The 18,847-nt window shown below is 36.5% G+C and overlaps 1 protein-coding gene across 1 annotated transcript; it reads right to left on the reverse strand.

Moving 5' to 3' along the window:
• Nucleotides 1-1,165: 1,165 nt before the first annotated feature.
• Nucleotides 1,166-12,937, reverse strand: LOC110290267 (olfactory receptor 5D18-like). The gene is made up of 3 exons (XM_021156773.2): nt 12,023-12,937; nt 10,197-10,234; nt 1,166-1,223 (listed from the first exon to the last, which is right to left on the reverse strand). Exons 1-3 carry the CDS (start codon nt 12,935-12,937, stop codon nt 1,166-1,168), a joined length of 1,011 nt encoding a protein of 336 aa, XP_021012432.2.
• Nucleotides 12,938-18,847: the final 5,910 nt, after the last annotated feature.

Genomic DNA, 18,847 nt, shown 5'->3' on the forward strand with positions numbered 1-18,847 from the left:
ACTAGAAAGATGTTTAATTTACTCATTGTTAAATCATAGTAGAAATTTTAAGTGATATATATGATTTATCTGACATATACATTAACCAATAGATTATAACTTAAAACCTGTACACCTGTACAGATATTTCCAAAATGAAAAATAATTTTAAAAGTTTCATCAATTTATTTACTTTGTTATATCAAAGCATTATTTTTTAAAATATTTTTTAATTCCTCATTGAGAATTTCATAGAAGCATACAGTATTTGATCACTTACACTCCAAGGCTTACCTCTAACTTCTCCTAGGGTACTCCAAAAACATTATTTTCACAATTTAATTCTTCCTCTTCAATTTTTAAAGATTATTATGGCAAAATTTTATCTATATACTGTCAGTAAAGAGAACCATCCAACCTTCATACTCTTGAAGAAAAATGACTCTTCCTCTGCCAGGAGCCATTAACCTCTAATAGATGGTCAATTAGGAGAATTCATTTGTCCCTACCACATCCATGTTTTAATGTTAACTACTTTTTTTGCTCTTTTGTGGTTCTTATGCTAGTAACTACAGTTACTGTGAGTACAAGACATTAATGTCCTTGTCATATTTGCAATAACTCATACAATACTACCTCTATATAATAAAGGAAATAATCAAAAGAAAAGCTTCTGGAATGGGATAGTGTGGTATAGCATTTTCTTTTGATTGGAAATATTATTTTCAAGATGAAAGGGGAGACTCTTGAGACTCAAATCATAAATAAAATGCTTTATACTTATAAAAGTAGAGACTTGGAAGATTCAGGAAGACCCCTTCGGGCTTATAGAAAAAAATAAACAACTGTTTGGACACAAGACTCTGAAAAGCCAAGAGTATATCCTTGTTCCTGTAGAGTGAGATACTAGCTAGTTATTCAGAGAATGCTAGGGTTGCAGTTTTCTTGAGTCCTCACCTGCACTGACTTGGGGTTTTCATTAATAAAGATACTTCCTAATAATTCGTGTTCCTGTAAGTATTTTTTCATCAAACTCTGTTTGGTGACTCAATAAAATTGTAATGATATTCTAGTTTGAATTTAAGATATTAAGTGGGTTTCCTTCCTAGGCTGAATAACCTGGTATATATTGTGACTCCAGAAAAAAGATCTGTGACACAAAACACAGACAATTTGTAAACTAAGCTTAAGTCAAAGATTTAAACCTACTATAGATAGCGAACCTCAAGTTTCCAGCAACCAAACTAAAGCAAAACAAAGCAAAAAAAAAAAACATAAATACTTCTATATGGCTGAAAAAACAAACAGATATGCCACATAAAATTTTAAATGTAAATAAAGAAAATATCTAATAGATAAAAGGAAAAAGAAAAAGGAAAGGTTGGTCACCAGCTAAGACAAACATATGAAATCTGTTATTTAACAACAGAAAAATGCAAATCAATTCACAGTGGGAAATTAATTCATTACAATTAGTATGGTTGTTTTAAAAAAGGGAAACTAGGGGATATTTACAAACATGGAGAAAGAAAAGCTTTTCACAATGTGAGTAAAACTGTACATTATTCTCTTACAGAAAAAAAATAGGTTTCTCTAAAATAAGATAAAAAAAACAAACAAAAGTATAGCTTACTGTTAATGATATGCTTTTTGAGTACCAGAACATGGAAGGTGGGGATCATAAGGTTTTTGAGTTTGAGACCTCATTTGTCTATATAATAAGATTCTATCTCAAAATAATTCAAGCAAAATGAAACATAATAAAAACTGATAAAATTAAAAACTACATTATATTGTCCAGAGACTTATATAGAGCACATGTTCCCAGTGAAGTTATGATGCCAATCATAAAAGTTATCTGCACTTCCCAATGATCAGATCACTTAAGTACTATTCATATTTCCAAGAGCATGAACCAAATACACATTGATACATAAAGAATATGTGTTACATAGTAGAGCACTCAACATCTATAAGTTCAATAAAGTGTGTAATTTATGAAATACCCATTAAAGTGATGAGCATCTTGTAAACTATAGTTAGCTATATTCAGAAAGAAAGATGCTCTACCATCTTGTTTACAAGGTTCCTATGAATTGCTGGTCTCTTAGATTTGACAGTAAAATGGTTATTGCTGTTGTGTCAGAATAAAAGCTATGAACTTGCATACTTGGTTCTGTTGTTTATGTCAAAATATGAACATGATTTTCCAAGGAGGACAGAAGTAAACCCATACTGCAATAAATTTGAATGCCAGTCTTGTAATTCAAATTAAATAATTTCCAAGTGATACATTTAAAAGGTAAATTTGTGAAAGCCAGAAAAATATAAATTAATACAAAAGAAAAAAGATTTACTCAGAAAACCAATTATTTTTTTTCTTTTCTTTTTTTTATTATGTATTTTACTCAATTACATTTCCAATGCTATCCCAAAAGTCCCCAATACTCCCCTCACTTCCCACCCACCCATTCCCATTCTTTTGGCCCTGGCATTCCCCTGTATTGGGGCATATAAAGTTTGCAAGTCCAATGGGCCTCTCTTTCCAGTGATGGTCGACTAGGCCATTTTTCAATACATATGCAGCTAGAGACAAGAGCTCTGGGGTACTGGTTAGTTCATCATGTTGTTCCAACTATAGGGTTGCAGGTCCCTTTAGCTCCTTGGGTACTTTCTCTAGCTCCTCCATTGGGAACCCTGTGATCAATCTGACAGTGAGCATCCACTTCTGTGTTTGTTTGGCCCCGGCATAGTTTCACAAGAGAGAGCAATATCTGGATCCTTTCAGCAAAATCTTGCTAGTGTATGCAATGGTGTCAGTGTTTGGAAGCTGATTATGGGATGGATCCCTGGATATGGCAGTCTCTAGATGGTCCATCCTTTCATCACAGCTCCAAACTTTGTCTCTGTAACTCCTTCCATGGGTTTTTTGTTCCCACTTCTAAGAAGGGGCACAGTGTCCACACTTTGGTCTTCATTCTTCTTGAGTTTCATGCGTTTAGCAAATTGTATCTTATATCTTGGGTATCCTAAGTTTTGGGCTAATATCCACTAATCAGTGAATACATAATGTGTGAGTTCCTTTGTGATTGTGTTACCTCACTCAAGATGATGCCCTCCAGGTCCATCCATTTGGCTAGGAATTTCATAAATTCATTCTTTTTAATAGCTGAGTACTACTCCATTGTGTAAATGTACCATATTTTCTGTATCCATTCCTCTATTGAGGGGCATCTGGGTTCTTTCCAGCTTCTGGCTATTATAAATAAGGCTGCTATGAACATAGTGGAGCATGTGTCCTTCTTACCGGTTGGGACATTTTCTGGATATATGCCCAGGAGAGGTATTGCTGGATCCTCCGGTAGTACTATGTCCAATTTTCTGAGTAACCGCCAGACTGATTTCCAGAGTGGTTGTACAAGCTTGCAATACCACCAACAATGGAGGAGGGTTCCTCTTTCTCCACATCCTCGCCAGCATCTGCTGTCACCTGAATTTTTGATCTTAGCCATTCTGACTGGTATGAGGTGGAATCTCAGGGTTGTTTTGATTTGCATTTCCCTGATGATTAAGGATGTTGAACATTTTTTCAGGTGCTTCTCTACCATTCGGTATTCCTCAGGTGAGAATTCTTTGTTCAGTTCTGAGCCCCATTTTTAATGGGGTTATTTGATTTTCTGGAGTCCACGTTCTTGAGTTCTTTATATATATATATATTGGATATTAGTCCCTTATCTGATTTAGGATAGGTAAAGATCCTTTCCCAATCTGTTGGTGGTTTTTTTGTCTTATTGATAGTGTATTTTGCCTTGCAGAAGCTTTGCAGTTTCATGAGGTCGCACTTGTCAATTCTCGATCTTACAGCACAAGCCATTGCCATTCTATTCAACAATTTTCCCCCTGTGCCCATATCTTCAAGGCTTTTCCCCACTTTCTCCTCTATAGGAGGATTTGACCTTAGTACAAGGAGATAGGAATGGATCAATTCGCATTCTTCTAATGATAACAACCAGTTGTGCCAGCACCATTTGTTGAAAATGCTGTCTTTCTTCCACTGGATGGTTTTAGCTCCCTTGTAGAAGATCAAGTGACCATAAGTGTGTGGCTTCATTTCTGGGTCTTCAATTCTATTCCATTGGTCTACTTGTCTGTCACTATACCAGTACCATGCAGTTTTTATCACAATTGTTCTGTAGTAAAGCTTTAGGTCCGGCATGGTGATTCCACCAGAGGTTCTTTTATCCTTAAGAAGAGTTTTTGCTATCCTAGGTTTTTTGTTATTCCAGATGAAGTTGCAGATTGCACTTTCTAATTGGTTGAAGAATTGAGTTGGAATTTTGATGGGGATTGCATTGAATCTGTAGATTGCTTTTGGCAAGATATCCATTTTTACAATGTTGATCCTGCCAATCCATGAGCATGGGAGATCTTTCCATCTTCTGAGATCTTCTATAATTTCTTTCTTCAGAGACTTGAAGTTATTATTATACAGATATTTCACTTCCTTAGTTAGAGTCACGCCAAGATATTTTATATTATTTGTGACTATTGAGAAGGGTGTTGTTTCCCTAATTTCTTTCTCAGCCTGTTTATTCTTTGTGTAGAGAAAGGCCATTGACTTGTTTGAGTTAATTGTATATCCAGCTACTTCACCGAAGCTGTTTATCAGGTTTAGGAGTTCTCTGGTGGAATTTTTAGGGTCACTTATATATACTATCATATCATCTGCAAAAAGTGATATTGTGACTTCATCTTTTCCAATTTGTATCCCTTTGATCTCCTTTTGTTGTCGAATTGCTCTGGCTTGGACTTCAAGTACAATGTTGAATAGGTATGGAGAGAGTGGACAGCCATGTCTAGTCCCTGATTTTAGTGGGATTGCTTCAAGCTTCTTACCATTTACTTTGATATTGGCTACTGGTTTGCAGTAGATTGCATTTATCATGTTTAGGTATGGGCCTTGAATTCCTGATCTTTCTAAGACTTTTATCATGAATTGGTGTTGGTTCTTGTCAAATGCTTTTTCCGCATCTAACAAAATGATCATGAGGTTTTTGTCTTTGAGTTTGTTTATATACTGGATTACGTTGATGGATTTCCATATATTGAACAATCCCTGCATTCCTGGGATGAAACCTACTTGGTCAGGATGGATGATTGTTTTGATGTGTTCTTGGATTCGGTTAGCAAGAACTTTATTGAGGATTTTTGCATCAATATTCATAAGGGAAATTGGTCTGAAGTTCTCTATCTTTGTTGGGTCTTTTTGTGGTTTAAGTATCAGAGTAATTGTGGCTTCATAGAATGAGTTGGGTAGAGTACCTTCTGTTTCTATTTTGTGGAATAGTTTGTGAAGAACTGGGATTAGATCTTCTTTGAAGGTCTGATAGAACTCTGCACTAAACCCATCTGGTCCTGGGATTTTTTTGGTTGGGAAATTATTAATGACTGCTTCTATTTCTTTGGGGAATATAGGGCTGTTTAGATCATTAACCTGTTCTTGATTCCACTTTGGTAACTGGTATCTGTCTAGTATCTTCTCCATTTCATCCAGGTTCTCCAGTTTTGTTGAGTATAGCCTTTTGTAGAACGATCTGATGGTGTTTTGGATTTCTTCAGGATCTGTGGTTATGTCTCCTTTTTCATTTCTGATTTTGTTAATTAGAATGCTTTCCCTGTGCCCTCTAGTGAGTCTGGCTAAGGGTTTATCTATCTGGTTGATTTTCTCAAAGAACCAGCTCCTTGATTGTTTGATTCTTTGAATAGTTCTTCTTGTTTCCACTTGGTTTTTTTTCGCCCCTGAGTGTGATTATTTCCTGCCATCTACTCCTTTTTGGTGAATTTGCTTCCTTTTGTTCTAGAGCTTTTAGGTGTGTTGTCAAGCTGCTAATGATTGCTCTCTCTAGTTTCTTTTTGGAGGCACTCAGAGCTATGAGTTTTCCTCTTAGAAATGCTTTCTTTGCATGCCATAAGTTTGGGTATGTTTTGGCTTCATTTTCATTAAATCTAAAAAGTCCTTAATTTCTTTCTTTATTCCTTAATGGACCAAGGTATCATTGAGAAGCGTGTTGTACAGTTTCCATTTGAATGTTGGCTTTCTATCATTTATTTTGTTATTGAAGATCAGCCTTAGTCCATGGTGATCTGATCGGATGCATGGGACAATTTCAATAGTTTTGTATCTGTTGAGGCCTGTTTTGTGACCAATTATGTGGTCAATTTTGGAGAAGGTACCATGAGTTGCTGAGAAGAAGGTATATCCTTTTGTTTTAGGATAGAATGTTCTGTAGATATCTGCCAGATCCATTTGATTCATAACTTCTGTTAGTTTCACTCTGTCCCTGTTTAGTTTCTGTTTCCATGATCTGTCCATTGGTGAATGTGGTGTGTTGAAGGCTCCCACTATTACTGTGTGAGGTGCAATGTGTGCTTTGAGCTTTACTAAAGTTTCTTTAATGAATGTGGTTGCCTTTGTATTTGGAGCATAGATATTCAGAATTGATAGTTCCTCTTGGAGGATTTTACCTTTGATGAGTATGAAGTGCCCCTCCCTGTCTTTTTTGATGACTTTGGGTTGGAAGTCAATCTTATCAGATCAGATATTAGAATGGCTACTCCAGCTTGTTTCTTCATACCGTTTGCTTGGAAAATTGTTTTCCAGCCTTTCATTCTGAGGTAGTGTCTATCGTTTTCTCTGAGATGAGTTTCCTGTAAGCAGCAAAATATTGGGTCTTTTTTGTGTAGCCAGTTTGCTAGTCTATGTCTTTTTATTGGGGAGTTGAGACCATTGATATTAAGAGATATTAAGGAAAAGTAGTTGTTCCTTCCTGTTATTTTTGTTGTTAAAATTGTCATTCTGTTCTTGTGGCTGTCTTCTTTTAGGTTTGTTGAGGGATTACCTTCTTGTTTTTTCTAGGGCGTGGTTCCAGTCCTTGTATTGGTTTTTTTCTGTTATTATCCTTTGAAGGGCTGGATTCGTGGAGAGATAATGTGTGAATTTGGTTTTGTCGTGGAATACTTTGGTTTCTCCATCTATGTTAATTGAGAGTTTGGCTGGGTATAGTAGCCTGGGCTGGAATTTGTGTTCTTTTAGTGTCTGTATAACATCCGTCCAGGATCTTCTGGCTTTCATAGTCTCTGGTGAAAAATCTGGTGTAATTCTGATAGGCTTGCCTTTATATGTTACTTGGCCTTTTTCTCTTACTGCTTTTAGTATTCTATCTTTATTTAGAGCATTTGTTGTTCTGATTATAATGTGTCGGGAGGTATTTCTTTTCTGGTCCAGTCTATTTGGAGTTCTGTAGGCTTCTTGTATGTTCATGGGCATCTCTTTCTTTAGATTTGGGAAGTTTTCTTCTATAATTTTGTTGAAGATGTTTGCTGGTCCTTTGAGTCGAAAATCTTCATTCTCATCCACTCCTATTATCTGTAGGTTTGGTCTTCTCATTCTGTCCTGGATTTCCTGGATGTTTTGAGTTAGGATCTTTTTGCATTTTCCATTTTCTTTGATTGTTGTGCCGATGTTCTCTATGGAATCTTCTGCAGCTGAGATTCTCTCTTCCTTCCATTGTATTCTGTTGCTGATGCTCGCATCTATGGTTCCAGATTTCTTTCCTAGGGCTTCTATCTCCAGTGTTGCCTCATTTTGGGTTTTCTTTATTGTGTCTACTTCCCTTTTTAGGTCTTGGATGGTTTTATTCAATTCCATCACCTGTTTGGTTGTGTTTTCCTGCAATTCTTTAAGGGATTTTTGTGCTTCCTCTTTAATGTCTTCTACTTGTTTAGCAGTGTTCTTCTGTATTTCTTTAAGTGAGTTATTAATGTCCTTGATGTCCTCTACCATCATCATGAGATATGCTTTTACATCCAGTTCTAGCTTTTCGGGTGTGTTGGGGTGCCCTGGACTGAGCGAAGTGGGAGTGCTGGGTTCAGATGATGGTGAGTGGTCTTGGTTTCTGTTAGTAAGATTCTTACGTTTACCTTTCGCCATCTGGTAATCTCTGGAGTTAGTTGTTATAGTTGTCTCTGTTTAGAGATTGTTCTTCTGGTGATTCTGATTACCTTCTATCAGCAGATCTGGGAGACAGGCTCTCTCCTGAGTTTCAGTGGTTAGAGCACTCTCTGCTGGCAAGCTCTCCTCTTTCAGGGAAGGTGCACAGATATCTGGTGTTTGGACCTCCTCCTGGCCGAAGAAGAAGGCCCAAAACAGGACCTTTCCCAGATGTTGTGTTGCTTTGGCAGGTCACAGAAGCTTCAGCTTCTGTGGTGCACACTCTCACCTGTGCAGACTAAGTTCCTAAGTTCGGTGGAGTCCCTGAACCAAGATGGTGCTCCCTGCTCCTGAGGCAGAGGGCTCCCGTGCAGGGCTGACTCCTGTCCTCCCCAGCTGGGAGGGTGGCCGGATGTCTGTGGCCCGAAAAGGGTGCTGCCTCAGTGGCTCTGTGGCTCCCGCCTGTCCCAGAAGCCGTCTGCTTCTGTGGTGCACACTCTCACCTGTGCAGACTAAGTTCCTAAGTTCTGCAGAGTCCTGGAACCAAGATGGAGCTCTCTGCTCCTGAGGCAGAGGGCTACCGTGCCGGGTGGACTACTGTCCTCCGGCTGGGAGGGTGGCCCGATGCCTGTGGCCCAGACAACCAATTCTAAAACAACTTTCATATTACTTTACAATGCATATACAATGAAAATCTGTTCATCATTATTTTAAAATTTATATCAAAACATTTTAATAATTACCACATATATAAAATAACTTAATCAAACAATATCTTTATTGAGCTTTTATAACATATTACAAATGATATACTTGTACATTTTTACATTTTTCAAAATATATATAAATGTATTTGATCCGTTAGACTAATTATCAATTAAATTTATATACATTCCTACTGGGTGCTTGGAAGGATGCTTGCAGATGATAGTTCAAGCAAGTGGTTCAAAGAGGTAAAATTTGGTTTTATATCATCCATGAGGAATAGGACTTGATGATTTTTCTCTCTTTTAAGTACTATTCTTTAAGCAATAAGTTTATAATATTTCATATCACTATCCACTTTTTATTTAAAATAAACTAGAATTATTTGGACAAAGACTCTGATTTTCACAAAAAAAATCAATAAAAGTTTATTCAGTGCATTGTAATATTTCTGACATCATTTAAATAGACTAGTATTGTATAATACAGGCTAGGTAGACATATATGAACATGCAGTCAATCATTTAGAAGAGTTTAAGAGTCTATCATTAACTATTGCACTTCCTAAAAGTATATTTAAGATGATAAAATCATCTCCTACTAGTTTCTATTCAGGTCATTTACATGATTTATTGGAGAATACATGCACACCACAGAGGAAGAAAATCATGAAAGTTGTAACAATTTTGCTCAGTAAAACAACTATTAGATTTTTACCACAGTATTACATTCTTACCCCATGATTTCATTTGTGTCTTTTATCTTCTGAATAAAACTTCTTTTGCCTCAAATACATCTCTAATAATTCAGTCCTCATGCTTATACAGTCATGTTGGTGAGACTTTATGGGTGTTCCTTCTGAAATTTCCAGGAGGCACAATCTCCTGGACACTTCTTTATCCTCTGTCTTTTACAATTTTTTCTGCCCCCTTTCACTTTAATGTTACCTGAATCTTAGGAGTAAGTCAACCCCATAGGAAGAACAACAAAATCAACCAACCAGACTCCCCAGAGCTTGCATGGACTAAACCACCAAACAAAGGCAACGTTTGGAGCTGAGACAAAAGGATGGACCATCTAGAGACTGCTATATCCAGGGATCCATCCCATAATTAGCCTCCAAACGATGACACCATTGCATACACTAGCAAGCATTTGCTGAAAGGACCCTGATATAGCTGTCTCTTGTGAGACTAGGCCGGGGCCTAGCAAACACAGAAGTGGATGCTCATAGTCAGCTATGGGATGGATCACAGGGCCCCCAATGGAGGAGCTAGAGAAAGTATCGAAGGAGCTAAAGAGATCTGCAACCCTGTAGGTGCAACAACATTATGAACTAACCAGTACCCCGGAGCTCTTAACTCTAGCTGCATATGTATCAAAAGATGGCCTAGTCAGCCATCACTAGAAAGAAAGGCCCATTGGACATGCAAACTTTATATGCCCCAGTACAGGGGAACGCCAGGGCCAAAAAGTGGGAATGGGTGGGTAGGGGAGTCGGGGGTGGGAGGGTATGGGGGACTTTTGGGATAGCATTGGAAATTTAATTGAGGAAAATACGTAATAATAATAATATATATATATATATATATATATATATATATATATATATACATATATATATATATAAAAGAGTACACATAAAGCAACTCATGACTCCAGCTGTAAATGAAGCAGAGGATGGCCTTGTTGGGCATCAATGGGAGGAAAGGCCCTGAGTCTAGTGAAGGCTGGATGCCTCAGTGTAGGGGAATGCCAGGGAAGGGAGTGGGTAGATGGGTGAGTAAGCACCCCCATAGAAGCCGGAGGTGGTGTGGGGGTGGGATAGGGTGTTTCTGGAGAGGAAACTGGGAAAGGCAATAACATTTGAAATGTAAATAAATAAAATATCCAATAAAAGAAAAAAAAAAAAGAAGAAGAAGAGACTGCTTTGTTGACATACACATTGGGACTCTGTATTTTAATTTCTTCTGGTTTCTGGTAATGGCTTCCCACTGTTGCCAAGAGTTCTATTTTGTTTTGGATAGGAAAGTTGTACAATCTGAACAATTCCGTAAAAATAAACCAAAAAACAAAACAAAAAATACTTCATCTCTGATTTTCATTACCAATTTTGAAAGAAAGAATAACTTTAATTTAAATTTAAATGCTCTTCAGAAGTCTACTTTTTCTCAATCTCGTTGAAAATCTTAATTGTATTCAGTTTGCACTTATTTATTATCAATACTAATTCTGTATTCCTGGGGCCATTATTACATCTATTCTTTTTTTTTTAACCTTCTAAATCGGATATTTGTCTTTATTTCTTATTTGATGGATATAGCAAACAATGGTGTGGTTAAGGATTATTGTTATTTATTTGTTAAAATCCCATATTTTTACCATTTGCTTTATATTCATATATGCATGTCTATCATTAACTGAATTTGTTAACTTAAAGCACAAATGAATATATTTGAAAATTTCATAGGCTTCAGGCATATTATGAAATTGTCCCTCAGCTTTTCTTTTTTTTTAATCAATTATTTCAATCTTTTTCATATCTTCTCACCCAACTTTGAAATATGTTTTCCCCTATCGTCCTGTTTTGATTGCCCATCTAGTCTTTGGGGTAGTTTGTGTTCTGTGGTAAGCATTGCAGGGAGCCACATTATTAAGAAGAAACTGATTATTCCTTTCCTAGAAGCTATCAAATGACAATTAGTTCATTATATGGTTAATGACAGACTTACGTTTCTACATTTTTTTCCATCATGCTGGGATTTGGTCTATCTGGAACTCGCCCAGGTCTTGTAGAAGCTATCAGAGTCATTGTAGGTTCTTATGTGATCTCTCATATAAAATTGTGTAACATTAGTAAAATAGAGATACATACAGTAGAAAAGGGATTTGGTCACACAGTTAATTCCAAAAAGAATTGCAGTACTTTACTAATGCATATATAATGAAAACCTGTTTATTTAAAATATATATGAAATTATCATAAGTCCTTCAAAAATCTTGGCTCCTTGTGGTGTCATAAAGAAGGGGTATAGTAAAAATGCTCTTATGTAATATAAAGTAACCTTGCTGATAGTTATACTTAAATATTATAATGAGACTGTAAACTATAATGCTATTTTAATTTTGGAGATAGAATAAAAATAATTTGTGATTGCTAATTGATTAATGAAAATTGATACAGAGACCATGGAATTTTCTTTAAAATGAGGTTATTTCTGTTCAGTTGAAGAAATAATGAATGTTAATATGATCTTAAAATTAAAATGCTTTAAAACCCCTGTACTTATGCAAGGATCAATGTACTTTAGAGGATAAATGGGGGAGAGCTATAAATTTAATCTTCATGATTTTTATGATTGTGTCCTTCACATCTTTATTTCTCATACTGTAAATCAAAGGGTTGAGCATGGGGATCACCAGGGTATAAAACAAAGAGGCCACTTTGAATGTGAGCTGGGAGTTCTTTGAGTTGGGTACAGAGTAGAGAAACAGGATAGTACCATAGAAGATAGTGATGGTAGTCAGGTGTGAAGCACAGGTATAGAAAGCCTTTTGGCGGCCCCTGGAGGATTGCATCTTGAGTATGGTGACAAGGATGAACACATATGACAGAAGGATGATGAGAAGAGTACTAAGAGCATTCACAGTAGAAAGTGAGAAGAGAAGTATTTGATTAACATGAGTATCAGAGCATGAAAGAACTAGAAGTGAGGAGAACTCACAAAAGAAATGATTAATTGTGTTGATACCAACAAAAGATAACTGGATAATAGAACATGTCATTGTCAAGGAACATATGAGTCCCCATGCATATGATCCCATGACTAGACTGATGCAGAGTTTCTGAGACATGGCTACTGTGTAAAGCAGTGGTCTGCAGATGGCCACAAATCTGTCATAGGCCATAATCACTAATAAAATGGTTTCAGTTACCACAAAGATAGCAAAGAAAAAATATTGTACTATACATTCTAGAAACGAGATGGCTCTATCTCTTATTAAAAGATTCACCAGCATCTTGGGAGCAATGACAGAGGAATAGCAGAAATCCACAAAGGAGAGGTGGCTGAGGAAGAAGTACATGGGAGTGTGCAGTTTGGGATTAATTCTGATTATGACAATCATGCCAATATTTCCTACCACAGTGATGCTGTAGATGGTGAGAAACACCAAGAAGAGAGGCATCTCAATTTCTGGGTAATCTGAGAAGCTCAATAGGATGAACATGGCCCCACTGTTATTTCCATATGTCAGTAACATGGCTTGTCTTTTCCAGAATATGTAGTTTATTCTACAAGTTAATAAAGAAGAGAATGAGTGATATAGGAATTTGTTATAGTTCTTAGATTAGAAAGCAAAATACTCTTTGATAATCTGGATTTTGGTATGTCAGAGAAACTAAGATCATACATTATAAAAATTCGAAACCATTTTTACAGCTTATTAAATGTAATACAATTACTGAGTTTAATTAATGCTAGATTGTAAGTTTTAGTGTTTATAATTTCAAGAACATGAAATTATATCATCTTCATCTCCAGTTACTTTTATAACTTTAAAAAAAGTCTATCTTTTTCATTGTTTATATTCATAAACTATTAACCTATATAATACATTATTTCTTCCTTGTAAACTTAATTTATAACATAACATATAGTCACACATATATAAATTGATATGTATATATTTGTTATTCCATATTGGATCTAAATAAGTGCATATCTGATACAAGAAAGGAACTGTTTGAAAATAGTCTTAATGACTTTTATAGGAAATATATTCACTAATTTTCTATATTGCCTAAAGAACACAAACATAGAATAGAATAAAAGGACATTATACTTTCTGGAGCAGAGAAGACAGATCAGACTGTAGAGTACTTTCCAAATGGGTCTGCACACCTCGTGAGGGTCAGTCTAATTAGCTAGGTTTAAATATCATAAGCTGCGACTGGGAGATGAACATAGGTAGATCTGTGTGACTTGCAGGCTAGTCATCATAGCCTTATGATCTTTGATTCCAAGGTGTATTGTATCTAAGGAACATTTCTGGAGTAATCCTGTGGCCTCTACACACATGTGAATATGTACGCTCATAAACACATACGCACAAGTGACAGAGGCAGGGATAGAGTGAATCAGAGACATAAAGACACTGAGAGACAGAGACAATGAGACAAAAATGCATGAAACCCCAACACACAGACATTCAGATATACAAAGAAACACACACACACACATGCAAAGACACATACACAGACAAACAAAGAATATGTATTTTTATATAAGAATCAGTCCAGTAATGTTGAAATACAGATACATTTAGTATCTGACATACAGATAGTCTCCTGATACTCAGATTAAAGATTTTCTTTAATTTCTCAATTGCACATTTCCATTAATTTCTTGTAAATGATCTTCATTTGTGGAGCAAAGTAGAAAGTTTAAAATATCAGACAAGAATAACAGAGATATAGTGGATTACAGTATCAAGATAAAACATTGAGATAAGATATTAGGGGATCTCTCTCACATAGGGATATATTTTATATCATAATGTACAAAATGTATTGAATTTTGCTCAGTGATACAATGTATGAAAATAAGTGAACTTACCCTCAACCCAACTTATTTTTCTGATGTAAACTAATATATACTTTTCTTTTGTCCTTGAAACAAACCTTTTGTGGGTCAAGGTGGAATCTTTGTAGGTGAGAATGATATACACATTTTTGTATTTATGACTCCAGCCTTGGAGACACAAACCCTGGAGACTAAATCATGCTAATCTTTTGAGACCTTACATAAACAATTAAAATTAATTACTTTTAGCTGATGTAATATTTTAAAATCACAGATATTTTAAGTGTGCCTTAAATGACATGTTTCATGAGGTACTGAATGTCATTCAGTACTCACAGCATAGAGTGAAGGACAAGGTAAATGATGAGTATAAAACTGAGAGCCTTGTCTTTCTAGTACTGAAAATATACAAGACTCTGTAGGAAATATTAAATACAGTAGTTAGCTGAAGTTACCCATAATTATCCTACTATACTAGTTAGCATTAATAGTTAATTTTCCCATCAAACTCCATGTCTGTCTTCAGGGAACATTTGCTCTCCAAACTTGTCTCCTTTCAGCCTAGCCAAGCTCTAGTAACATGGAGCCCTTTCCAGATGATTTCACTATAATATCGTCCATTCTATCCACATAACTGAAAACAGTAGACTTCACATTTTACAAATAAATAAATAACCAGGTATATGAATGTATATGTTTTAAAATTTATTCATCATGGGATCTAATTTTTGATAAATCATAAATGTATACAAAATATAGGTTAATTCTTTCTTTTCAAACACTTATTTTAGTTTCTTTATGTGTATAGCAATTATAGAATTCTTTTTTATATACAATGCATAAAATTAATACCAAAATGCTAAAAAAAAATGCTTAAAGAAAAGAAAAACCTTTTTGAGCCACACCCTTCACAATAGATATCAGCTCATCATCTCTTGTGAAAATATCTTTTAGACTCAAGAAGGCAAACTTCTTAGCTCATTATTTCTTAATTATACATTTTCTTCTTAATACCTTCTTTATAGAGTATTCTCCACATTTTCTGTCATGTTTCTACTATTTGTATTTCATATCAGCAGTGTGAAATGATTCTTTCTGATGTGAAAAGTAATATAAACCAAACTAAGTTTTCAGATGTTTACAAATATTAAATGACTATAAGAGAATATTCCTTATTCTCACAGGTACATTGAACACACAATATGAAATTTAGGAAGGAAATGCAAATCCCAAGGTAACAATGGAATCATAGCGTCATTTTTTTTTTCAAATTGGATATTTTATTTACATTTCAAATGTTATCTTCTTTGCCAGTTTCCTCTCTGCAAACCCCCATCCCATCCCCCTTATGCTGCTTCTATGAGAATGCTCCCCAACCCATCCACCTTACCCACTCCTGCTTCACCTCCCGAGCATTCCTCTACACTGAGGCATCAAGCCTTCACAGGACCAACAGCCTCCACTCCCATTAATGTCAAATAAGTCCCCTTCAGCTCGTTCAGTCCTTCCCCTAACTCTTGCATTGAGGTCCTTGTGCTCAGTCCAATAGTTGGCTGCGAGCATCCACATCTGTATTGGTCAGGATCTGGCAGAGCCTCTCAGGAGACAACTGTATCAGGCTCCTGTCAACAAGTACTTCTTGGCATCTGCAATATAGTGTCTGGGTTTGGTGTCTGCATGTGGGATGGATTCCAGGTAGGGCAGTCTCTGGATGGCCTTTCCTTCAATCTCTTCTCCACTCTTTGTCCCTGCATTTCTTTTAGACAGGAGCACTTCTGGGTTAACATTTTGAAGATGAGTGGGAGGCCCCATCCCTCAACCAGGGGATCATGCCTAACCTATGGATATGGTCTCTAAAGGTTCTCCTTCCCATGTATGGGGTATTTCAGCTAACGTCATCCCCGTGGGGTCCTGGGAGGTTTTTGATTCCTGGTGTCTGGAACTTTCTGGTTGCTACCTCCCAGTTCCCCATCCCCCATTGCTACACATCTCTGTTCAAATTCCTGACCCTCAGCAAATCTCCTGCATCTCCTCCAAAAACTAATTCTTCCCCCTCTTTTTCCCCTTCCCCTCTTCTCTTGCTTGCAAGTCCCCCCAACCCACTATTTCTCCTGATTAATTTGTTCCACCTTCTAAGTAGGACTGAAGCATCCACTCTTTGGTCTTCCTTATTCTTGAGCTTCATGTGGTCCATTGTATTGTAGGTATTCAAAGCACTTTGCCTAATATCTAGATATCAGTGATTACATATTTCGTGAATGAGTTACCTGACACAGGATGATATTTTCTAGATCCATCAATTTTCCTGCTTATTTAATGAAATTATTATTAATACCTGAGTAGTATTCCATTGTGTGAATGTACCACATATTCTGTATCCATTTTTCTCTTGAGAGACATCTGGGTTGTTTCCAGCTTCTGGATATTATGAGCATAATGGAGCATGTGACCTTATTACATGTTGGAGCATATTCTGGGTATATGCCCAAGAGTGGTATAGCTGGGTTCTCAGGTACTACTATGTCCAATTTTCTGAGGAACCACCAGACTGATTTTCAGTGAGGTTGTACCAGCTTGCAATCCCACCAGAAAAAGAGGAGTGTTTCTCTTTCTCCACATCCTCACCAGCATGTGCTGTCACCTGAGATTTGATATTAGCCATTCTAACTGGATTCAGGTGGAATCTCAGGGTCGTTTTGATTTGCATTTCCCTGATTACTAAGGATGTTGAATATTTCTTTAGGTGCTTCTTGGCAATTTGAGATTATTCAATTGACAATTCTCTGTTTAGCTCTGTTCCACATTTTGTATAGGGTTACTTGGTTCTCTGGAGTCTAACTTCTGAGTTATTTGTATACATTGGATATTAACCATATATCTGATGAAGGATTGTTAAAGATCTTTCCCCCAATCTGTTGGTTTCCATTTTTGCCCTATGGACAGTGCCATTTGCCTTACAGAAGGTTTGCAATTTTATGAGGCCCTGCTTTTCTATTCTTGACCTTAGTGCATAAGCCATTGTTGTTCTGTTCTGGAAAATTTCTCCTATGTGTTCGAGACTTTTCCCCACTTTCTTTTCTATTAGATTCACTGTATCTGGGTTTATGGGGAGGCATTTGACCCACTTGGACTTGAGCTTTGTAAAGGAATATAAGAATTGTATAATTTGCATTCTTCTACATGTTGAACACCAGTTGAACCAGCACCATTTGTTGAAAATGCTGTCTTTGTTCCTCTCGATTTTAGCTTCCTTGTCAAAGATCAAGTGTCCATAAGTGTGTGGGTTCATTTTACATCTTAAATTCTATTCCATTGATCTACCTGCCTGTCACTGTACCAAAACTTTGCAGTTTTTATCACTATTGCTCTGTATTAAAGCTTGAGGTCTGAGATGGTGATCCCTCAGATGTTCTTTTATTGTGAAAAGTTTTTGCTATCCTGTTTCTTGTTATTCCACATGAATTTGAGAATTTCTCTTTATAACTCTATGGAGAATTGAGTTGAAATTTTGATGGGGATTTCAATGAATCTGTAGATTGCTTTTGGCAAGATGGTCATTTTTACTATATCAATCCTACCAATCCATGAGCGTGGATGATCTTTCCATCTTATAAGGTCTTCAATTTCTTTCTGGAGAGACTTGAGGTCCTTATAATACAGAGCTCTTTCCCTTGTTTGGTTAGAGTCACACCAAAGTATTTAATATTGTTTATGACTATTGTGAAAAGTGTTATTTCCCTAGTTTATTTGTAGTTATTTATGGGATGAATCCCCAGGTGACCAAATATTTTGAGTTGTCTGTTGTTCAATTCCCAGGTGCATGTGGGCCTTCTGTTGTTTTTGTTGTTATTGAAGACCAGCCTTAGTTTGTGGTGATGTGATAGGATGTATAGGGTTATTTCAATCTTCTTGTATCTGTTGAAGCCTGGTTAGTGACCAATTATATGGTCAGTTTTGGAGAAGGTACCATCAGGTGCTGAGGAGAAGGTATATTCTTTTGTTTTAGGATGACATGTCCTACAAATATCTGTTAAACCATTTTTTTCATAACTTTTGTTAGTTTCACTGTGCCTCTGTTTAATTTTTGTTTCCACATTCTGGTCATTGATAAGAGTGAGGTGTTCTTGCCCTTGCCTCTAGCCATCTGGTTATCTCTGGTTTTAGCTAGTCTTGATGTCTGTGACTGTGGCTTGTCCTTCCTGTAAACATTTGTGTTGGCACTCTTAGGAAATAAGTTCTCTCCAGGAGGATTTTGGGTATAGATAGGTAAGGCACAGGGTCAGCTCCCAGGCACAGATGGAAAATGGAAGGATGCTTTACCCAGTTCTTCCTTGGTTCCCATGTCCTGATAGCTCTGGGCTCGTCCTTCTTGGGCCAGGAATTTGAGGAAAAGTGGTGGTCCTACCTGTGCTCATAGGTGTGTCAGAACTCCTGGGAGACCAGGTCTCTCTAGTCAGGACCTGGGTATGGAGAGCTGTATATCATCAATATTTATGCCCATAAAAAATAAAAAAAGGAAAAAAAGCAAGATTTTTTTTCAGAAATTTCATAAACATATGGTGATAAAGAAAATCTCATGAATGAGCTG

This window comes from Mus caroli, unplaced genomic scaffold (genome assembly GCF_978045245.1).
Source record: "Mus caroli unplaced genomic scaffold, Mus_caroli_1 scaffold_2, whole genome shotgun sequence".
Lineage (NCBI taxonomy): Eukaryota > Metazoa > Chordata > Mammalia > Rodentia > Muridae > Mus > Mus caroli.